General features: G+C 40.8%; 3 protein-coding genes and 1 long non-coding RNA gene across 4 annotated transcripts; 3 read left to right on the top strand and 1 right to left on the bottom strand.

Moving 5' to 3' along the window:
* The first annotated feature begins 1,432 nt into the window (after positions 1-1,432).
* Positions 1,433-6,929, top strand: tmem45a (transmembrane protein 45a). The gene is made up of 6 exons (XM_067597714.1): positions 1,433-1,705; positions 4,353-4,560; positions 4,767-4,979; positions 5,501-5,685; positions 5,766-5,908; positions 6,077-6,929. The coding sequence occupies exons 2-6, from the start codon at positions 4,365-4,367 to the stop codon at positions 6,171-6,173; spliced, it is 834 nt and encodes a 277-aa protein (XP_067453815.1). The 5' UTR covers positions 1,433-1,705; positions 4,353-4,364; the 3' UTR covers positions 6,174-6,929.
* Positions 6,930-7,069: 140 nt separating this feature from the next.
* On the top strand, positions 7,070-11,351 carry sft2d2a (SFT2 domain containing 2a). Its single transcript, XM_067597715.1, has 8 exons — positions 7,070-7,793; positions 7,878-7,967; positions 8,237-8,322; positions 9,130-9,211; positions 9,644-9,679; positions 10,677-10,735; positions 10,819-10,848; positions 10,944-11,351. Exons 1-8 carry the CDS (start codon positions 7,728-7,730, stop codon positions 10,981-10,983), a joined length of 489 nt encoding a protein of 162 aa, XP_067453816.1. The 5' UTR covers positions 7,070-7,727; the 3' UTR covers positions 10,984-11,351.
* Positions 11,352-15,001: 3,650 nt separating this feature from the next.
* On the top strand, positions 15,002-17,454 carry LOC137188469 (proteoglycan 4-like). The gene has a single exon (XM_067598137.1). The coding sequence runs from the start codon at positions 15,116-15,118 to the stop codon at positions 16,967-16,969; it is 1,854 nt and encodes a 617-aa protein (XP_067454238.1). The 5' UTR covers positions 15,002-15,115; the 3' UTR covers positions 16,970-17,454.
* Positions 17,455-21,891: 4,437 nt separating this feature from the next.
* Positions 21,892-22,930, bottom strand: LOC137188199 (uncharacterized). The gene is made up of 2 exons (XR_010929339.1): positions 22,440-22,930; positions 21,892-22,023 (listed from the first exon to the last, which is right to left on the bottom strand). It is a non-coding gene; the product is annotated as an uncharacterized lncRNA (long non-coding RNA).
* Positions 22,931-23,341: the final 411 nt, after the last annotated feature.

Genomic DNA, 23,341 nt, shown 5'->3' with positions numbered 1-23,341 from the left:
CACCACACCTCTGGTTTCCTATTAGGAGCAGCAGAGATACTAAGCATAAGATGATGTCTCACTTTGCTCTAAATCGAGACACCACAAATGGACAAAAAATGTGCAAACAAGGCAGGAGTTTTTATTTCCTTTCTGGGATTTTTTTTTTTTTTTTTCCCTGAGCCTCGTGTGCCCTTTCATGTCGTTGGGCCTGGGGTTTGATCCCTGTAAGCCAAGCATTAAAACGGTGTTGATGCTGATTTCTCCTGGGAGGGCCTGTTCCCCCAGGGCCCGCCCATAACGCCGGGACTGCTTGTATTTGCTTTAAACAATGTTTACACCTTTAATGTTCATGAAATATAAATAAATAGTTAAATGACTACATACATTTCTTTTTGAATGAGAATTCTCTTGGTCACTGGTCAAAATCTCGTGAGGATGATGGAGGATTTGTTGTGTATGTTGTTTTTCAATCCATTTATTACTATTAAACCAATAGTTTAACTACATTTTGCAGTAGCTTGCTAGTAGTTCAACTAAATTCAAATTGGCATAGTGATTTTAGTAGTTAATTACTTTTTTGACATTTTGAGGTGGAGTTAACTACCAGAACTACAAATTTGGCTGGAGGCTAACAGAAAAGAAATTTATTTTTATTTACCATAGTCTCTCCTCTCCTGAGTGAAGCCCCTTTGACCAACCCACCCCCCTTCCTGTCATATAAAAGAATCAGCTCTGAAAACCATGGTGACAGGTGACCACTGTCATGGTAAAGCTGGGAAATGGTTTTAAAGGTGCCATTCAATATAAACAAGTTAAATCAATTCATAACATCTGCATAAGAATGCAGTTTTACAAGTTTTCATTTTTGCACTTTTTCTATTATTGTGTAAGTGAAAAGTACTCTACACTATGCACTTAGTTTTCACTTTCAAATGAGGTTTGTTTGTTTTACAATCGTTGCTCTTCATTTTGTGTGTTACCCTATATGTTATCATTTTGTATTGCATTGCAGTAGTTTGAACAACTTTTTCCAACTAACTTTAGTTAATCAAACTATATTTGTCTTGAGGGTAACGTTGCTGTAATCGGTAGCTTGTATGCTCTCAGAGCAGCTTCCCAACACTGCCTGTGCATCACTCAGACTGTCTGAGTTTGGAGTGAATGTGAGTCAAAACTCAGACTAAACTCCAACTAAACTGTGAGACCAAACCTCCTGCCTGTCTGTAAGGAGTTTCTTCCAGCTGCAGTGTACGTGCCGGAGCTCTTGTCCCGGCCCGGCCTGTCCTGACCGGATGGAAAGTAGCAGTTTCCCTCGCACAGGGAGGGACCGAGCCGAGCACGAGCAGGCGGAGTGAAAGTGCACACGTGGACTCCCGAGATTGACGTGGACTTCAGCCAATTACAGCACGAACCAATGACGCCAGCTCACCTCAGTCATCCAATGGCTTCATTTTTAAGGAAACTAAAAGCCTAAACTGTTTAGAGTCGGAAAAATTAGGGGGAAAAAAAGATTGTGAAACGGGTCTGGTTTGGAGGCTGCGGGGAGTCAGGGCCGGATGAGACAGCTGATGTTTACTTCATGTCTTGCTGAGAAATAAGAGAAGAAATATCTCTTCTTAGCTACTGGAGAATGGTTTATGTGATGGGAAAATGAAGATGCTTTGATTTTTCTGGTTGAACATACTTCCAGCAACTTTTCATTTCCAGAAACAAATCTGCTTGGGTAAGTAAGACCTCCCCGTTTCTTCTTTTTACTATACAGGAATTCAAGGCTACTGCATCCTATACAGTATATGTATACAGTCAGGCCTGTACTTCCAAAGACACTCAGTGGCTTTATACTTCATAAAAAGTGTGTTTACAATATAAACTATAAAACTCTTATGTTGGACAGACTCTATAGTTCACATTTAGGCTCAGTAAACTATCAAACTTTTTTTTAGTTATCTTACACTCATAAGTCTTGGACGATAAAAACCTGTTGCCGTTATCACATGGTAAGATATTTCATGAGCTCTTTATGATTTGCATCTGTTAAGCAGGCTATACATACTATTCACAAACTCTACAGCTTCTGGTTGCTCGGCCACAGCAAAAAATAAACTGAGCACAAAGTGACAGATTAAGAAATTCCTTAAAATGTTAATTTTTTTAGATGTATATTTGGTTTTAAAAGCCCAGATCCCGTCAGAAACAGCTAAGGTCTATAATTCCCAAAGCCTCACCTTTTCTATCCCCTTTTAGCCCATGAGGAGACTGGTTACTAAACAAGGATCCACAGCCCTTTAAGAAAAGGTAGTCATTGTGTTACCAACAAGATACCAAATAACCATGACTTGACTTCTTTATTACTTCAAAAAAGTACAGTTTATCTCAACATTAACACTGTCAGCAGGACTGCAAGAATGTCTTTTTACTGAGCAGAGGCAGTTTCATAGTTCAAAGCTAAACAAAACAAACAAGTGAAATAAAGACATTACAGACTGAGTATGACCAGTGTTTGAAGAAGACTGTACAGCAAATTCATGCAAGTGAAACTAGCAAAACCACACTAAAGAAATACTTTATTACGAGTAAAAGTCCTGCATTCAATATCTGATTCACTACAGAAGTATTTGTAACAGACTGGATGTGAAGTATCAGTTGTATGCAGAATGGCCCCTATCAGTGTCATACTATATTATTGGATCATTATTATTAATGTATTAACATGTACTTTAATGTTGAATAATGAAGCTAATTTGTGAAATTTCATATGCTTTTGGGTAATTTAATATATAAGATGATGTATGATATCTTATAAAGTGATCAAAGGTTTTGTGTGTAAAGTTATAATCTGAAAAGTAATGGCTGTTATTGATTGTAGGAAATCACAAGTATATAGCACGAGTATAGTTACTTTCTACCACTGTGCATTATAAAAAAGTGTATTTATTTAATGAAATCCTCGAACCGTTGGGAACCGTTGATGTTGGAAACCGTAGATGTTGGAAACAAGACAGCACAGATGTTGTTGATGAATAAATCAGCCCAACAATCAAGAGTCCTCCAGTAGCACTGGAGTGACATGAGGGACTGATTGCCATGGCGACTGAAGTGTTTTCCTCAGTCTGGAGGTGGCCGTTGGACACAGATGAGCTCAGTTTAATATCTCAAATAATCAGTTTGTGTTGAATGTGCTCCTTCAAAAGGTTCCCTTTGTTGCCGGGCAGAATGCTGTCGGTCATCTCCATCACAAAAGAGAGTACAGACACGCACCTGATTCCTATTCTCTGCTCAGTATTGATGTCACTGCTGCTTTGCTCTCTGAGTCTACAAAACATAATTTACAGCTAATGGGGACTGAAATAAAACCGGTTATAAAGCATCTTTATACTCTGTTGAGTTATTTTATATTTACAGTGAAGCCATGAGGAGGTTGACAACGGATAAAAGAGCACAAACACATGACTGGTCGTTTTTGATCATTTTTCTTTTATTGGTCGTACATTTTGTTCCCTTGAGAGAGAAACTATTTAGGGATAGACAGCAGGAGCCTGTTCTGCATCCACAGACCGCAGCACACTTGATTCAGGTGCAGTTTTAACTGGCAATGAAATGATGGCTAATCATTACCAAGGAGAACATGCACACAAGGTAAAGAAATATACCGCATCAAGGACAGAGCTCAGACTGTTCTCTGGAAGATGTAATCTGCACATTTGAATTTTACACCTTTTTTTTTTTAGAACCACGTTTTATTTAATAGAATAATTAATGTTAATCATTAATGTCAGTTCATGACACTGTGGGCATTAGTTTATATGAAACATGAATAAATCCTCTTTTGTACAATGCAGTAAAACAAACAGGTTGACATGTTGAAAGGTGAAGGTGTTCAAGCCTTGTGACACTCTCACAGGTTTCCTTCCCCGTCTAGACACACTTCTGCCGAGGTCAGCTGAAGGGCTGTCGTCAGCACACACTCTAATTATGTCTAATTATGCTGTTTAACTAAATTGCGGGCACTCCTCCTCATTTTCCTCCTTATTTCTTATTCCTTCATTTTTGCCAGCTGTGCTGAATATATACTGCACCTCTATGCTGCTGGAAGACGGTGTAAAATATCTGCCAAATAGTATTTATGATTATATTTTATGTTTTGGTACATTTACTTCAGGCAATTTAAATGTAAGTGTGGTATTTCTCTTGCTGATGTCATTTAGAGATAATGAGAATAAAATCCTGAATCGTGCTGAGTAAAAATCTGTTTCTTGTTGTGGTGCAAGAATTTTTTTTTTAATCACTCGGCTTTTCACTTGATTATTAATCTGCAATGATGTGCTTATCTTTTCCAACTGCTAACGGATCTGTTTCCTCCCTCGATTCAGGTGTTGTGAGTCATGGGGAGTTTCAAGGGTCATGCGCTCCCTGGAAGCTTCTTCCTAGTAGCGGGGCTCTGGTGGACTGGAAAGTACTCGCTCTGGCACGCCACCCGCAGGAACAAGAATATAGGTTCCACTCGGCTGGCCAGCAGAGCATCCCAGCGCCGGCTGGAGATCATTGAAAGCTCTGTCATACTCTTCTTCTCTTTTGTTGGTAAGCATTGACAAAGTATGTCCAGGAAAAGACAAAAACTGAGTGATATGACCTTGTGAAAACTGATAAATCCAGCAAACATCAAGGCAATTTAATTATTATTATAAACTTTAGTGACAGTGCATCTGACACAAATAGGCGTTTACAGAATCCACTCTCTAATTAAAGAGATTTGAGTATTTCTGTGCGGTTTCTGTGTTCCTCAGGGATGCTATTGGAGCAATTCGCAGCAGATGGACCAAGATTGCAGCTGTATGACTTTGAAGAGAAACACTGGGAAGATCTGATGAACTGGCAGCACGCCACCATGTACCTGTTCTTTGGCCTGGCAGGGACTGTGTCCCTGGTCATCCACACCACAGAGGCTGCTCCGCTAGCACTGGATAGGTTAATGTTGGCTATTTCTTTCTTTAATGAAGGTAAGAAAAAGGATATTCTGTACTGTCCAGAATTCACTTTGACATGGTTTAGACCATAGACTGAATTCAGAGCAGCTTTTTAGCAGATCAAATTAAAAGGCGTAACATTAATCAATAAGTCAATCCACAAAAAAGTAATTGCAACATTTTTCATCACAAATTAATGGGTAAAGTCATTTTTAGACAAAAATGCTTACAATGCTTACACTATGATAATAAACTGTATCTTTGGGATTTGGACTGTTGATCAGACAAATGAAGACATTTGAAGACATCTGTGAAATAATGAAAATAATCGTTTGTCTATCAAATAAAGCCAAAAAAAATCTGAAAAACAAAAACTTGAAGGAAACTGACTCAGGAAAGTCCTCATGATTGTATAATTATCTTTCAATGAAAATCTTAATGAAGTCAAAACACTATTCGACCAATTGACAAATGTATGAAAGTGAGAAATGGGTGAAAACATATTTTGTTCTACCTTCCTCATCTGTCTTTATCTATATTTTGATTTTTTGCAGGATTTCTTTTCCTGTACCACCTGCATGGCAGGAGTATGCTGGACGTCCACGTGCATCAGCTCCTCCTCTATGCCGTCTTTGGCGAGGCTCTCGTTGCCTTCCTGGAGGTCTTCCACCGTGGCAACATCATTCTGGAGCTGCTGCGCTGCACCCTCACTCTCCTGCAGGGAAGCTGGTTCTGGCAGGTACATCTGAATGTGAGCATGTGTGAGAGGAAGTCGTCTGTGTCGTTGCTTACTAACACCTTACATCGCCTTGTCATCAGATTGGTTTTGTGCTGTACCCTCCACACGGCCCTGAGTGGGACATGAAGGACCACAACAACATGATGTTCATCACCATGTGCTACTCCTGGCACCTCGCCTTCGCTATGCTCGTCGTGAGCGTGCTCTATTGCACGGTCAGCTGGTGAGTATCTGCTCAACACTGCACATCCTTACAGCTGCTGCTTGTTTATTTGTCCTGGATGTTTTAGAGGCACATTTAATAACAACCTGAGTGCCCCTAATGGCGCTCACTCACAACAGCTTATGTTAAGTGTGAGTGACTCTGGTGTTTGTTGTGCTTTCTCTTCAGCGTGGTTCGCTCCAGATTGAAGAGGACTCCTCCGATGGAAATGGGACTCTTGAAGCCCAGAGACAGGGATCCAGAGTCAGAAGACGAGATTTTATGAAGACGACTGTTGTTTCACTTACATTCAAATCAGGGATATGATGTGTGCAGTTCCAGCAGCAGTACAAGCCACACAGACACACAAGGGATAAGGACACAGTTTCTGGATGCTTTATTTGAGAAATATATCTCTACCTCTGCTTTATTTAATCAGCTGTAAACTCCCTTTAGCCCCACTCTCATTGTTCAATGCTATTTATTTCACTGTGGCTTAATACTTTGCGTATATTCTGCCATAAATTGTTTTACTATAATTTGCACATACATACAATATAAGGGAACATGAACTCATAAGGATACGTTTTTTTATGGATTGCATGCTTTTCATTTGCCATATGGAACTTTTCTTGTCTGATATTTTGGTGTTAAGCAGTGCCATCTTGTGGTGAAAACAATCATCATCATCATCACCACAGCATATCTGGGCATGCAGTACTCAATAGCATGTCTTTTACTTGCCTTTTTTGTGACATAATGTTGGGAAGTTGAGTTACATATGTGTTTAAATGTTAAGATTTTGCTATTTGACCTTATTACAGTTTGCTAATTAACCAAACAGCACCAAGAGTATTTTTGTTGTTGTTGTTTATGCATGTCTACATCTTCTTATATGACAATCGGAAGGAACTTGATGTTTGTCTGCGAGTTAACAGTCACTTGTCATGCTCTTCCCATCATTTGAAAAGTTGCAGTAAGACTATGCACAGAATTTATGCTTTTGTGAGACACTATGAAATATATATGGACAATTTTTGTATGTATGTCATATTATTTCCTCACTACATGGCAGTATATCACATCAGTACTAAACGATCACTCATGCGTCGCAAAGTTATCCCATCTGGAGGCAGAAATAGTATCATTATGGCTCATAAATTGCTTATTTTTATCAGGACATTACGTCTCAGGCGTCTGCAAAGATCGTCTGTGTCGAAGATGATTCATCACTCAGTGGTGAAAAAAGCAGCCCCATCTCTGTTAGCGTTGGCTGTAACACTGACGAGCACTTTCCTTGATTACTACAGACAGTCTATTATAGTTCACACTTGAAAAGTAACAATTGGTGATGTGGGATTTTGTCCAAATAGACCTTACATATATATATATATATGAGCATATTCTGCTTCTTCAGGTTAAATGTATTTGGACCTGCAGTGCTTCCCAATGATGACACAAAAATCAAATGATAACATACTTAAATATATAAGAAAACATAAGTTTAAATGCGTCTATTCTTAATGTCCATAAGATATTTCAGGTAACTGTCTTCTGTCTAATGTGTTTAAGTACTTCCCCTGGTGAGCTTTAAAATGTTTGTTTTTTAACCTAACTGAAAATAAAATCAGAGTGAGACCTCTCTCCTGCGTCTGGGTTCAGGTGTGACTAACCTGAAGTCATCCAGCTGGACAGGTGAGCTACCTGTCGGCCCCCAGTCCGTCAGAAGACATGTGACGTTGTTGCGCATCCACAGATTTGAGGAAACTGGCAAATTGTGTCTCTCGCTCCAGGAAACAACTTTATTAATTCACCGGTCGATTTTTCCGGATCTTCAGATATGGATAAATTAAAATCGGTTTTGAGTGGCGAAGAGGCGCGCAGAGAAGACAGAAATATTTTACAGGTAAAACTAAACTCAAACTTTACGCTGTTCAAACTGTCACCCCGACTGAGCTGTCAATGATTCAATCAAACTGTGTTCACGCAGACTGCCAATGAAGCCTCGACTCTTGGCTGGGGAACACGTGTGAAGGGATTCATCGCCTGCTTTGTGGTGGGGGGCGCTTGCGCTATTTTGGTAAGGATCTGTAATAATGTCAGTAATCATATCTTGTTGTTGTGCTATGATCTCCACAATAAGAAAGACAGAGCACAGAAGGGAGAGTTGATGTGGCCTTACCGGTCCGTCTTGCTCTGAGGAATGCTGAAGATGTGATGTTCACTCATATGGCAGCCAGTCCTGCCTTTAAGTGCCAACTACAGCTCAGACAGGAGACTTTTAGTTTATGTGTGACCCACAAAGTCCAGATGCCGTAAATCACCTGTCCACATGTGTGTGTCTTGCAGGGAGTGTGTATGCTCTTCCTCCCCAGGATTGGCCTCATTCTCTTCATCGTCTTTTACACCTTTGGGAACCTATGTGCTCTGTGCAGGTCAGTGTCAACAAGACAAAAAGCAGAAAGCACTGGTGGAAAGTAACGAAGTACATTTATTCAAGTACTGTATAAATTTTAAGTACTTGTATTTAAGTATTTTCATTTATGCTGATTTGTACTTCTACTCTTCTACATTTCAGAGGGAAATATTGTACTTTTTACTCCGCTACATTTATATATTTACTAGTTACTTTTCAGAAATAATATTTTACATAAAGTTGTTTGAATTGTCTGCTCTTTCCTTTCCTTTTTTAAAATGTTATGTACTTTGTGCAAAAGGTGCTATATAAATAGGTGTATTATTATTGTAAAAATATATGATGCACTTATATAATATGAGGCAGTACTATCACTATTAATCTACTCAAATTATCTAAAATTTGCACCACAATGATGAACTACAACATTAAAATGCTCTTACATGTATTTATTAGTGATAAAAACGATATAATATACTATAATAATATAACACTCTACAGGAAGCCAGTCTGCATAGTGAGTACTTTTACTTTTGATACTTATAGTAGATTTTGACAATAATACCTCTGTACTTTTACTTAAGTAACACTTTTACTTGTAACAGAGTATTTTTAGATGACATTATTTCTACTCTTACTTAAGTAAAGGATCTGAATATTTCTTCCACCCCTGAAAGTCAGTTATCATTAAGATAATGATGGATTTATTGTAAAATGGGCTTTGTATAATAAGACCAGTAGTTAGCATTGATGTGTGCAGCAAACATAATGAATTGTGAATACATTCTTTAAATTATTTACTTTTTATCTATGATTCTGTCCACAGCACCATGTTTCTGATGGGGCCACTGAAGCAGCTGAAAAGGATGTGTGACAAAACAAGAGCACTGGCCACCACAATTATGATTGTGAGCACAAAAGCCTCATTTTCCTGTTTTGTTGTTACACACCCCATTACAGTTCTTCATTTGAAAAAAAAAATACTTCTTACTTTTTACTACTTTACTTTTCCAACATTAAACCTATTTACCTTCACTCTATACAGATTTAAAAGGAAATAAAAGAGGAATATGTGAAGCTGGATTGAAAACTGATAACTTGTTCCTTCTTTAACCAGTAAATGTATTCAGGCACACATACTGTAGGGAAAGAAAACTTAACAAGCATCAATGATAAATTTAATGGAAATAACTTCACCCTGCCTCTTAAATTGGATTATGTACACTGTATCTGAAAATCTTGTGAAAGCTGAGTCAGCAGCCACTCTGTCATAACCAAACAGCCACCAGAATGTATAAAATCCATGTATTTAATGACATTTGTCCCATTCATTATTCCAGACCTGTCTTGTGTTGACTCTCTGCGCAGCCTTCTGGGTGAGTGAGTTTAGAAGAAAAGGACAAGTTATCATCACTTCTAACTTAAAGCTGGAGTGCAGGACTTTTGTTTCCCCCCTCTGGCAGTGAGAGTAATTACAAAAACACTGTTGACACATGCTTACGTCATAGTCTCTGCCATAGCTTAATCCGTCGCTAGTGTTGCAGCTGTAAAATGGTGGATTAATTGTTTTGAGCATCACACAACTCCCACGAAATGACTCAGGTCACTATCAGAATTTCATCCCTTCAGTCTGATAACAATTAAAAAGTCTAGAAGAGCTGCACAATTAAATAATTGTATCCCCATTCAAGTTAGCAGAGAACTAACAGGAAGTTAGTCATGAAAGTCTCTAGTTTGCATGCTCTGCCCATAGAGCGTGCACCATATGCATTCATACAGCCAGCATGGGAATGTCAAACCCAACACCAGATTTTAAAACTCTGTATACTGTGAAATACAGAGATATTTATCTGGCAGTGATAGACTTAATCAGCATGGTGTGAACTCATCTGGCAAGGGTTTGAATGTAACAGACGTGCATTTATATGTAAAAGTCCCGCACTGCAGGTTTAAGATAATTACAGATCATTGACTGCATATGAATATGGATGACGTGTCTCTACTTCCTACTGCTATGCAAAAAGCCAAAATATCTCCTTTCTTAGCGCTGCCATTTTGCTTGTATAACGTAAAAAAAGAAAAATAACGACTTGGATAAGAACTACCTAACATAAAAGAAACCATCTTTGGGAAAAAATTATTTGATGTTTGATGTTTGATGTTTGATTTTTTTAGTTTGGTTGATGTCCCATCCACTAACATGGAGGGGCGGGACTTATGACCTATACTGCAGTCAGCCACCAGGGGGCGATCGAGATGTTTTGGCGTCACTTTTAGGGAACTGTCATGACGTCCATCTTTATATACAATCATGTTGCAGATGTGCAGAATTAAATGCTTATCTTAGCCAGTAATTGTGTCTTTTCCTCACAGTGGAAGAACTTTGGACTCGCTTTGTTATTTTGCATCTTACAAGTCTTATCATTTACCTGGTGAGTCACCACTCCTCTTGAGTTTTAACTGATTGTTTTCCTGCTGAGGTTCATTTGTGACAAAGATTGTGATGTGTTTACAGGTACAGCCTGTCATACATCCCGTTTGTCAGGTTTGTAGTTTTAACAGCATTTATTCTAATCAGCAGCATAAAGGTATGTTCATTCTGCGTGTCTGCGTGTCTAATTTATGCAATTTTCTTTCCAGGGACGCAATAATGAAGATAGTGTCTATCTGCTTGAAATGAGCCCCGTCTTTGTACCGAAGGTTCAATCTGGATGAAGTGTTTTTTTTTTTTTGTTTTTTTTTTGTTTTTTTGCTTTTTAGAAAGGGGCAAATCTTTTATTGAAGTTGCTGCAACAGTTGCTTCAGAGCTTCTGTGACTCTTCCTCATGCTGGACATCCTCTGTTGATAAGTGAACAAGACACATGTTTTATCTCTGAAGATGCTTATTTTACTTTTTTATGCTTCATTGATTTAATCACTGACAGATTTTTTTGGTACGCATTAATTACCTCTTGTTTATACCAAATTTAATGAGCGTTGACTTATTTTGTAATATGTGTAAATATTTGTAATAAATGAAAGTGTTACTGGTTTTGTGAATGACCACACTGCAGCCTCATTATTTCCAACCCTGAGCGGAATAGATGTAAGTGTAACCTCGGACCAGAGAAGTAAGCACAATGCAAAAGTTGCCAGGGTATCAAGTGTGAACTGAAGTATCCCAGCAAACACTGGTCGGATGGTGACGCTGTGTTCCTGGCCAAAAGTGGTGCTGGTCGGACCCTAAAAACCGGGACATACACAGAAAACTGAAATCGTGAAAATGCTTTTTAGCGGACGTGTGCACATATTTGGAATACAGATATGCAGGTTTGGTTGTCATTTCTCCTTCTAAATGAATATAGTTCTGTGTGATACAGTAATACAAGTGCTTCGTCCTATGCCATTCCCGCAGGTGACCCATCTTCCCCTTTTGACACTGGTGGAAAAGCTGTTCTGTGTGAGAAGTTTAAAAGCTGTTAGTGACAACATCAGACACTATTAAGCAGTGGTTATTTAAGAAATATATTCTTCCCTCACATCTGTAACATTTCCAATTGAACTTTTTACTCCATAATTCCAAATTCTGTCTGTATACATTAAATAGATACTTTATGCAGTGTAGCACAAATGTACTCAGTTCTCTGAAGGCTAATAAGATGACACCTACGCAGATGCGCCTGTGTGATCTTTTAATGCAGTTTTAAGTTCCAGACAATTATATTTCTGCACATGCATTTGTCTATCAGATATAGAAAGAAGAGTTTGTCCTGCTCTAGATGTTTATAAGTAAAAAGGTACTGTTGTTGATGAGAAATTATATGACTGGAAAATATAAACTCCAAACTCATAATTCCAGAGTTATATCCTGACCCCAATTGTGATATATGTCCGGTAATTAATTGGTTAAAGAGGATTATTTAGTAAAAAGGTCAACATTTAACTATAATTAAACTGTGAAACCAAGAGAGTAGAAACAAAACAATAGAAACATCTGCAAATATAGACACAGTTTTCAAAGGTTTTTTCCAATTTTTTTAATGTCATTTTCCATACTGTGAAATTTTGAACTGTATTGAAAAAATATACAAAAAACATTTATATTTTTGATGTATTTAATGAGAGGAAAGTGCCGAATTAAATGGGTGAGAGTAATGGGTGTTTGTGTGTGTGTGTGTATGTATGCGTGGGGATACACACACACACACAAACATAACAGGGATTAGGAAATGCATAAATATATGAAATGCATGCATTTCATATATTTATGCATTTAATAAGAGGAAAAGGGTAAAGGGGAGATTAGGGGTGATGATTAATAGTATTGGGGAGTAGGGTTAATGGAGTAGGATTAGTGGTTGAGGTCTGGTCTTGTATCTTGCATGATGGGGTTGGGTGGTGTGGTGATGGGAGAGATGTGCAGGATGGAGAGCTCCAGTTTATTTGAATAACTGGCGGAATCTTTTCCACAGAGATTTCTTCTTGCTTTTCTTGGGCTCTTTGGCTTCGATCTCAATCTCTTCCATCTGCCTCTCCAGATCAGCCATCCTGTCAATCAAGCCTCCGCTGGCTCCCTCCTTCTCCTCGAGGGTCTTGTTACTGAGAGACTCCAGTAGAAGGGACTTTTCCTCCTTCCACTGGCGCCTCTCGTTCTCGAGGTCCTCTTTAGCCTGCTTGAGTGCTGCCAACAAACGGGAGGTCTCATCCTGCTGTTTGGCCAGGAGACGGGACCTGTCCTCCTCCCACTGGTCTGTTTTGTGTTGCAGGTCCTTGTTTGCCTGGACCAAGGTAGCCTCCATTCTAAATGTTAACTCCATGTTTTGGGCCAAGACCATTTCCATCTCTCCCTGCTCTTTCTTCTCAGCCTCCAGAGCGTTCTCTAACTGCCTAATTTTATTAGACGCTTCACTGTTGGCCTGCCTCTCTTTGGAAAGCTGAGCCTTTAGAAATCCTTGCTGGAGGTTTGCCTCTGTTGTTTGGCTCTTCAGCAGTTGTTTCCATTGCACTACCTCTTTTAGCAGGACTTCTTTCTCCTTTGCCAGTTTGGAGATCTGCTCCTCCTTCTCTTCTCCGATCCTTTGAAGCTCAAGCTCAGGGATCTGGAGCAGAGCCTGGTTGGTCTGCTCACAGTAGACCTCCACACTGGTTTTCTGGACAGGACATGCAGGCTGTTGTCCTGCTGTCACAGTGAGCCCTAGATCTGCAAATAATTTGGTTAATATGGTTGGATGTGGCTCCTGAGGAGCTGCTGCAGGCTCTGGCTTTTGGAGGGCTGTGGCAGGCACTGGCTCCTGAGGAGTTGTTGCAGGCTCTGGCTCTTGGAGGGCAATGGCGTGCTCTGGCTCCTGAGGAGCTGTTGCAGGCTCTGGCTCTTGGAGAGCTGTGGCAGGCTCTGGCTCTTGGAGGGCTGTGGCAGGCTCTGGCTCCTGAGGAGTTGTTGCAGGCTCTGGCTCTTGGAGGGCAATGGCATGCTCTGGCTCCTGAGGAGCTGTTGCAGGCTCTGGCTCTTGGAGAGCTGTGGCAGGCTCTGGCTCTTGGAGGGCTGAGGCAGGCTCTGGCTCCTGAGGAGCTGTTGCAGGCTCTGGCTCTTGGAGAGCTGTGGCAGGCTCTGGCTCTTGGAGGGCTGTGGCAGGCTCTGGCTCCTGAGGAGCTGTTGCAGGCACTGGCTCTTGGAGGGCTGTTGCAGGCTCTGGCTCTTGGAGGGCTGTGGCAGGCTCTGGCTCTTGGAGAGCAATGGCATGCTCTGGCTCCTGAGGAGCTGTTGCAGGCTCTTGCTCTTGGAGAGCTGTGGCAGGCTCTGGCTCTTGGGAAGCTGTGACAGGCTCTGGCCCCTGAGGAGCTGTGACAGATTCTGGCTTTTCAGGTGCTGTTGCAGACTCTGGCTCTTGGGAAGCTGTGACAGGCTCTGGCCCCTGAGGAGCTGTGACAGATTCTGGCTTTTCAGGTGCTGTTGCAGGCTCTGGCTCTTGGGGAGCTGTGACAGACTCTGCCTCCTCAGGTGATTTGGCAGGCTGTGACTCTGGAGCTGTGGTTGGTAACTCTGGCTCCTGTCTCATCTGACCCTGCCTGAAATGTCGTCTCGGCAGGGCAGGGTAATCAGCTTTGTTATGTACCTGGCAGTACACCAGGTTGCTCCCCTCTTGGAGGTTTTTCTTCCATGGGTTTACCGGCTGAGGTTTTTCTTTCTTTTCCTCCACCACCGGTTGAGGTTTCTCCCTTTCCTCTTGGTCCTTTTTGCTAGCCCGGTCTTCAGTCTTGACAGACTTTTTTTCTGGGCTGAGGGGAGCACCACCCTGATTGGAGGTACGCGGGATATGTTTGATGATCCTCTTGTTCCTGCCTTTCTTGCTTTTTTTGTTTCCACTTGTCTCCATCTTGAGATCGTTTCTGGATGCACTGGTTCACAGTAAGTGTTCACAGTGAGTGTTCACAGCAAGTGTTCACAGTAAGTGTTCACAGTAAGTGTTCACAGTAAGTATTAACAGTAAGTCTGTGTCTCACAGCTGAGATTACTTTGTGACATCACTAGTTTTTATGATGCATTAAAGGCCTCATTTGCATATAGCATTCTAGAATCTTTTTAAGTAAATATATGTATTAAGTTATTCTAGAATGCTATATGCAAATGAGGCCTTTAATGCATCATAAAAACTAGTGATGTCACAAAGTAATCTCAGCTGTGAGACACAGACTTACTGTTAATACTTACTGTGAACACTTACTGTGAACACTTACTGTGAACACTTGCTGTGAACACTCACTGTGAACACTTACTGTGAACACTTGCTGTGAACACTTACTGTGAACCAGTGCATCCAGAAACGATCTCAAGATGGAGACAAGTGGAAACAAAAAAAGCAGGAAAGGCAGGAACAAGAGGATCAACAAACATATCCCGCGTACCTCCAATCAGGGTGGTGCTCCCCTCAGCCCAGAAAAAAAGTCTGTCAAGACTGAAGACCAGGCCATCAAAAAGGACCAAGAGGAAAGGGAGAAACCTCAACCGGTGGTGGAGGAAAAGAAAGAAAAACCCCCACCGGTAAACCCATGGAAGAAAAACCTCCAAGAGGGGAGCAACCTGGTGTACTGCCAGGTACATAACAAAGCTGATTACCCTGCCCTGCCGAGACGACATTTCAGGCAGGGTCAGATGAGACAGGAGCCAGAGTTACCAACCACAGCTCCAGAGTCACAGCCTGCCAAATCACCTGAGGAGGCAGAGCCTGTCACAGCTCCCCAAGAGCCAGAGCCTGTCACAGCTCCCCAAGAGCCAGAGTCTGCAACAGCACCTGAAAAGCCAGAATCTGTCACAGCTCCTCAGGGGCCAGAGCCTGTCACAGCTTCCCAAGAGCCAGAGCTTGTCACAGCTCCCCAAGAGCCAGAGCCTGCCATGTCACCTGTGGAGCCAGAGCCTGCAACACCACCTGAGGAGCCAGAGCCTGTCACAGCTTCCCAAGAGCCAGAGCCTGCAACAGCTCCTCAGGAGCCAGAGCCTGCCACAGCCCTCCAAGAGCCAGAGCCTGCCACAGCCCTCCAAGAGCCAGAGCCTGCAACAGCTCCTCAGGAGCCAGAGCACGCCATTGCCCTCCAAGAGCCAGAGCCTGCCACAGCCCTCCAAGAGCCAGAGCCTGCCACAGCCCTCCAAGAGCCAGAGCCTGCCACAACCCTCCAAGAGCTAGAGCCTGCAACAGCTCCTCAGGAGCCAGAGCACGCCATTGCCCTCCAAGAGCCAGAGCCTGCCACAGCCCTCCAAGAGCCAGAGCCTGCCACAGCCCTCCAAGAGTCAGAGCCTGCAACAGCTCCTCAGGAGCCAGAGCATGCCATTGCCCTCCAAGAGCCAGAGCCTGCCACAGCCCTCCAACAGCCAGAGCCTGCAGCAGCTCCTCAGGAGCCACATCCAACCACATTAACCAAATTATTTGCTGATCTAGGGTTCACTGTGACAGCAGGACAACAGCCTGCATGTCCTGTCCAGAAAACCAGTGTGGAGGTCTACTGTGAGCAGACCAACCAGGCTCTGCTCCAGATCCCTGAGCTTGAGCTTCAGAGGATCGGAAAGGAGAAGGAGGAGCATATCTCCAAACTGGCAAAGGAGAAAGAAGTCCTGCTAAAAGAGGTAGTGCAATGGAAACAACTGCTGAAGAGCCAAACAACAGAGGCAAACCTCCAGCAAGGATTTCTAAAGGCTCAGCTTTCCAAAGAGAGGCAGGCCAACAGTGAAGCGTCTAATAAAATTAGGCAGTTAGAGAACGCTCTGGAGGCTGAGAAGAAAGAGCAGGGAGAGATGGAAATGGTCTTGGCCCAAAACATGGAGTTAACATTTAGAATGGAGGCTACCTTGGTCCAGGCAAACAAGGACCTGCAACACAAAACAGACCAGTGGGAGGAGGACAGGTCCCGTCTCCTGGCCAAACAGCAGGATGAGACCTCCCGTTTGTTGGCAGCACTCAAGCAGGCTAAAGAGGACCTCGAGAACGAGAGGCGCCAGTGGAAGGAGGAAAAGTCCCTTCTACTGGAGTCTCTCAGTAACAAGACCCTCGAGGAGAAGGAGGGAGCCAGCGGAGGCTTGATTGACAGGATGGCTGATCTGGAGAGGCAGATGGAAGAGATTGAGATCGAAGCCAAAGAGCCCAAGAAAAGCAAGAAGAAATCTCTGTGGAAAAGATTCCGCCAGTTATTCAAATAAACTGGAGCTCTCCATCCTGCACATCTCTCCCATCACCACACCACCCAACCCCATCATGCAAGATACAAGACCAGACCTCAACCACTAATCCTACTCCATTAACCCTACTCCCCAATACTATTAATCATCACCCCTAATCTCCCCTTTACCCTTTTCCTCTTATTAAATGCATAAATATATGAAATGCATGCATTTCATATATTTATGCATTTCCTAATCCCTGTTATGTTTGTGTGTGTGTGTGTGTGTGTGTGTGTGTGTGTGTGTGTGTGTGTGTGTGTGTGTGTGTATGTGTGTGTGTGTATCCCCACGCATACACACACATACACACACAAACACCCATTACTCTCACCCATTTAATTCGGCACTTTTCTCTCATTAAATACATCAAAAATATAAATGTTTTTTGTATATTTTTTCAACACAGTTCAAAATTTCACAGTATGGAAAATGACATTAAAAAAATTGGAAGAAACCTTTGAAAACTGTGTTTGTATTTGCAGATGTTTATACTGTTTTGTTTCTACTGTCTTGGTTTCACAGTTTAATTATAGTTAAATGTTGACCTTTTTACTAAATAATCCTCTTTAACCAATTAATTACTGGATATATATCACAATTGGGGTCAGGATATAACTCTGGAGTTTGGAGTTTATATTTTCCAGTCATATAATTTCTCATCAACAACAGTACCTTTTTACTTATAAACATCTAGAGCAGGACAAACTCTTCTTTCTATATCTGATAGACAAATGCATGTGCAGAAATATAATTGTCTGGAACTTAAAACTGCATTAAAAGATCACACAGGCGCATCTGCGTAGGTGTCATCTTATTAGCCTTCAGAGAACTGAATACGTTTGTGCTACACTGCATAAAGTATCTATTTAATGTATACAGACAGAATTTGGAATTATGGAGTAAAACGTTAAATTGGAAATGTTACAGATGTGAGGGAAGAATATATTTCTTAAATAATCACTGCTTAATAGTGTCTGATGTTGTCACTAACAGCTTTTAAACTTCTCACACAGAACAGCTTTTCCACCAGTGTCACATGACTTGGTCAGGAAGTGTCGGACAGTGTAACAACAACAACACTGAGGAATATATTGTATATTATATATAAACAATTCTACTTGCTAAATATAAATCTCCCCCTGTATTTGAAATAATTACAAATTCATTTACAATCTGTCTAAATTTTTTAAGACATATAGCATTTTCTTTTTTACATTATATTGGAGAAGCAGAAAGCGACAGGTGATTAAACAGACAGTAACATATTGTAAGGAAAGTTTCCTCATGTTTGAACGCAGACGGTATGAATCCTCAAGCAACAGGACGGCTCTTCCTTCAACCCCCCAGGAATGCTGGCCAACAACACATCAGTGAGATTTACAAACCTCTCACTGACCAGACCATCAACACAATGTCCTGTGAACACAAACTTTGACCGACAAATTCACAATCCAGTGTGAACTGCAAGCACAATGTGGATAAACATCACCTCACCACTGGATATCACAACTCACCTGTAGGGACCAGTCACCAAGTGTGTTTACCCATACAAGGAATTTGACTCCGGTTTCTCGTTCATCACTTACACACAGTTCCAAGAACAATGTTCAGGAAGATGCACATGGACATACAGAAAGGGTGAAATCTTCAGTCAGACCATACATACATATGTATGTAAAAGGTGACTGAAAAGAGTAAATTCAGGAAATCTACTGGTAACAATGACATTTTTAAAGAAGTGCAGAAGTCTCCTAAATTATTTAAATTATTTTCTGTTTTAGCTATTTCAGGTTTGTTTTGATGATGGCATTATTCCTTCTCAGTGGTATAAGATCAACATTAAACTTATCCCTAAAGCATCAACAAATGATCCCAAATTAGCACTTAGCTATAGAGGCATTAGCCTTATCAGCACCGTGTATAAATGTATTCATTGCTCTTTAATCACAGACTTGTAGGACAGGTTTGCTGGTAGGAAAATGGCTTCAGAAAAAGCTATTGATTACATATATATACTGTTACATCAGCTGTCAAAACAAGAATTGAGGAAAATACGTCTACATTATTATGTTTTATTGATTTTCAGAAGGTGTTTGATTGGGTAAATAGAGACCTCTTCTCTTGCTAACTTCAGGAGTTGATGGATAATTGTTTAATGCCATTAAGTCTCTTTATTGAGCACCTGTTGCCTGCGTTCAAGTTAATGAGTTTAAAACAAGATGGTTTCCAACAGTTTGGTGTTAAACAAGGAGACGTGTTGTCACCAACACTGTTCTCTGTTTATGTTCATGATTTAGCTTTTAAATGAAATCTTGTAAGCTGGGAGATGATTTATTTTATTTACTTTATGCTGATGATATAACTTTACTGGTGGAACATGAAAAAGATCTACAGGAAATGTTCGTGCTGAATGGTGCTGGAAATGGAGACTTATGGTAAACCAAGATAAAACAAAAATAGCACATTTCAGGCAGCAATCAGTTGCAAGAAGTGCAGTTATTTTTAAACTTGGCTCAACAGTGCTGTCATATGCTGACCAGTATAAATATTTAGGTTTTTATTTTGGATGAGCATCTCACTTATAATTAGGGTAGTAGTGTTTTAGTGAATTCAGCAGGTAGAGAAATGGGATCAATGCTGATCAAAGGCAAACTCTGTAAAGATCTGGAATTTTGTACTTATACACAACTGTATAAGTCTTGTGTGTCATGTTTCAGATTGTACGTCTGTCATTTGGTGATTCTATGAACATGTGAATTGTAACATCAAACATTACACAGCTATTGGATGGGTTTTTTCGGAGTCCATAAACTTACAACAGTTTTGGTCATTAGTGGTGATATGGGATGAAACCACCTAATGTCAGAAATGTGAGATGATCTGACTGTGGAACAGACTTGTGAACACGCCTCAACAGAGGCTCACTAGAGAGATTTTTGATTGGGACATTTTGCATGGACACCTCTGGATTAATGAGGTGAAATCCTTATTTTGTATGATTGATTCTTTTTTATTTTCCAAAACAGATTACAGCATAATATTCATGATTCCCACTGCAACTAACTCTTCCTGACGTACAAAGAAAGATGGTCTGTTGATGTTTGGTACAAACCTAAATAAAGAACATGTTGTCTGATGAAAAACAACTACAGTGTGGAAGCTCATGTAAAGCAGAATTTATCCCAAAGTCAAAGATCAGTTGCATTCAGCTACATCACCATCAGTTGTAGGAACAGGTCAGTTTACTTCTCTACCTGAAGAGAAAAGACTTTGTTTGATATGTGATGAAGCTGAGACTGAAGATGAAGTCCATTTTATGTTTTATTACTCATGATGATTTAAGGGCTACACTATTTATTGTAGTGAAATGTTTTTCTGATGACTTTTTTCTGTATGGTTATAAAAACCTGGATGTGTGTTTCAGGGAGGGAACCTTTTGTGTGGCTGATTTTATTTGTAGAACTCGGTACAGAAGACAAAGTTCTTTATTTGCAATGTAAGTTTTGTTCTCATCTGTGTTTGACAAATGTTTCACCACTGCAGCTGTATTTTGGTGTCTTGTAATTCCATGTGGCCTGAGCACTTGTATGTGCATGACACAATAACTAACCTGATAAATAATGTAGGATATTATAATTACTTTTTGTAGATTTACATGTGGTGTGAATGTCAACAGTTAGGCTATTGGTAGCCATCATAACTGAAAAGAGCCACAGTATTTCAATATAACACAGTGGAGTGTGTTATATTGAAAAGTGTTCCTAATATTTTGCTCTCTTCATGTATATTAATGGGGTGGACAAAATATTAGGAACACTTTTCAATTTAATTTACCAGTACACCACCACCCACTATGACCTCAATAATAAACATAAAGTAAAATTATCACCTTTCTGACAATGTCAACAAAAACAAAATACATAAGCTTCATAAAAGTAGGATTTATGGCAGAACTGTTGTATTGGATTGCATGAGATTGCGCAGGGGTTCCTGATAAAGTGCTCAGTGACTGTGTATATACAATAATAACACTGAGATTCCTGTCAGTACATAATGACAGGCCTATCTCCCCAAGCAGGCAATAACTAACTTAGCCTACAACAAAATGTTATATCTTAACGATTTACTTTATGATTATAGAGGCTGTTTTGTTGGCTTAATAACTTTTTTTTGAGACAGCACATTGTGCTGTTAAAATGATATAATGCACGTACTGGATCAACAAGAGTTTCAATTTGAGCCTCTCACAGTTTGAGAGTCACCTGGTTGCAGCAACATGGCAGACGACGATCACAATGATAAACCATGATGGTCGACCGTATACAGGAAGTCATGTTGTAACGGTCATCTGCACACAGGAAGTCATGTAACAATATGAGCGCAAGTGGTTCTACTTCGCAGTATTTACTGAAGAGAAGAAGATGAAATGCCAGTACCAATTAACTGAATATAGTTTTTTTTATAACTGTCGTTTATCTGTGATAAAATGTAATATTACTGGCTGAGCTTTCCCCTTTAGGAAGGTGGCCTTGTGGGTAACCTGTGGGTGTGATGGAGTCTAGCGGGCTTGTTGTGGGAAGTGAGTCTCTCTGGTGTGTGGGAGTTGTACCAGTGCTTAGCTGCAGCCACAGTGTAGTGCATACCGTTGTCAGCAATAAAGTGTCTGGATAAACTCAGGGCACAGCGTAAATGTTATTGAAAGGCCATGTATTATGTCCCTGTTAAAGTCTCTGTTCCTGCAATGTGACAACGGCTCTCTTGCTATTCTTCATCGCAGAGTTGGTCTGGAATATTACAAAGCTAGTTAGAGGTCTCCTCACTATGGTTTGGATCTGGAAAGGTGACAGTTATCAAAGTTCTTGTTTGTTAAAAGTTGTAAAATAAGTTGATGTAGAATGTGGTAAAATCTCAATACAAATTTATTTGTGACATAATAATGCATGTAAAAAGTCACTGAATGTGCGATTTAATTTGTTGTGTTTTCCAGTTGACATACAGAGTTCTGGAGGGCTGCGGGGGCTTCAGCAGGTTCTCTGCAGAAAAAGAAATGCAATTGGGTGTCAGGCTATATAAAAATTCTTAATTACAAGACTTGTTGAAATAATATGTGGACTTGAATGACTGTTTAAAAATGTTTGGGATGAAATGTAAGCTGGGCTTATTGCCCAACATCAGTGGGAGCAAATCACTGCTGCCAAGTTCCAAAATGTGATGAGAAGACTTAAACCAGAGCAGTGGAGGCTCTTATAGCGGCAGATTAATGTCCATGGTATCATAATCACTTATCACTATCACATGGGGAGAAAATGTTAGTTGTCCACATACTTTTGGTACACCTGTGAACCCTTGGAAGAAAAACCTCCTAGAGGGGAGCAACCTGATGAGGCTGATTATCCTGCCCTGCCAAGATCCCAAGAAGCCCAAGAGGAAGTCTCTGAGGAAAACTCACCCAGCTCAGTGTTTCTGCCTCCAACAGTCAGTGGATCAACAAACTTCTGACAGACAGGAAGCAGCAAGTGACACTCTTCTCCTCATACACCAACAACTGCACCTCAGCTTGGCCTTGGTTCAGCCACCAAACAGGACAGGATCAGACTGCAAATAAGAACCGCAGAAAAGATCTTTGGTGCCAACTTGCCCACTATCTAGGACCTCTACAGCTCCAGAGTCAGGAAAAATAAGGGAAAGTCACCCCTCACAGGACCCCTCACACTCTGGATATAACCTATTCCAACTTCTGCCCTCTAGTACATGCTACAGATAAGTGTATACCAAAGCAACCAGACACAAGAACAATTTCTGCGCACACACCACTGGATCTAGAAATATCAGTGAAATTGCCTCAGTTTTCATAGGCAAAATAAGGTTTCACAACTCTGAAAGTGGGTGTAAACAGCGTTAAGGGTTTTTGATGCAAGGTCTAACACTAAATAACACTAATATCTAAATATCATTATTTATGTTTCCCTTAAATTTCCCCTCAACTAAGACTAATCAGTACTTCTTGTTGCTCCACAGCATACAGTGACATGTACAAGCTAACAGAATTCGTCATTGTGAAGAAGTTTTACATTGGAAATACTGCAACTGTATATTTGTAATTAGGTCCAAGTTATGATTCTAATTGTTGGTGACTAGCTTCTTAAAACTGGTCACATTTGACAGAGCCGCGCGCTTTCCCTCTCAGCATCACGTGACCCGATCAGGAAGTGTTAGACAATGTAGTTGTCTGATGTTTTTTCCTAGGATGGCAAAGGCATGACCCGCCCTACTCTGCCTCTGATTGGCTAGTACTCGTTTCCTTCGTTGGTTGGATTGGTTAGGATAAGGGTAAGAGTGTCATGGTAAGCC

This window comes from Thunnus thynnus, chromosome 8, assembly GCF_963924715.1.
Source record: "Thunnus thynnus chromosome 8, fThuThy2.1, whole genome shotgun sequence".
NCBI lineage: Eukaryota > Metazoa > Chordata > Actinopteri > Scombriformes > Scombridae > Thunnus > Thunnus thynnus.
Note: the sequence above shows the minus strand (reverse complement) of the source record. Positions and strands in the feature narration are given on the sequence as shown.

Coding starts and splice junctions, on each gene's coding strand:
- tmem45a (XM_067597714.1), top strand. CDS start 4,365: ATGGGGAGTTTCAAGGGTCATGCGCTCCCTGGAAGCTTCTTCCTAGTA. Junction 4,561..4,766: donor ACTCTTCTTCTCTTTTGTTG/GTAAGCATTGAC, acceptor TGTGTTCCTCAG/GGATGCTATTGGAGCAATTC. Junction 5,909..6,076: donor CTCTATTGCACGGTCAGCTG/GTGAGTATCTGC, acceptor CTTTCTCTTCAG/CGTGGTTCGCTCCAGATTGA.
- sft2d2a (XM_067597715.1), top strand. CDS start 7,728: ATGGATAAATTAAAATCGGTTTTGAGTGGCGAAGAGGCGCGCAGAGAA. Junction 9,212..9,643: donor TGGCCACCACAATTATGATT/GTGAGCACAAAA, acceptor TCATTATTCCAG/ACCTGTCTTGTGTTGACTCT. Junction 9,680..10,676: donor CTCTCTGCGCAGCCTTCTGG/GTGAGTGAGTTT, acceptor TTTTCCTCACAG/TGGAAGAACTTTGGACTCGC.
- LOC137188469 (XM_067598137.1), top strand. CDS start 15,116: ATGGAGACAAGTGGAAACAAAAAAAGCAGGAAAGGCAGGAACAAGAGG.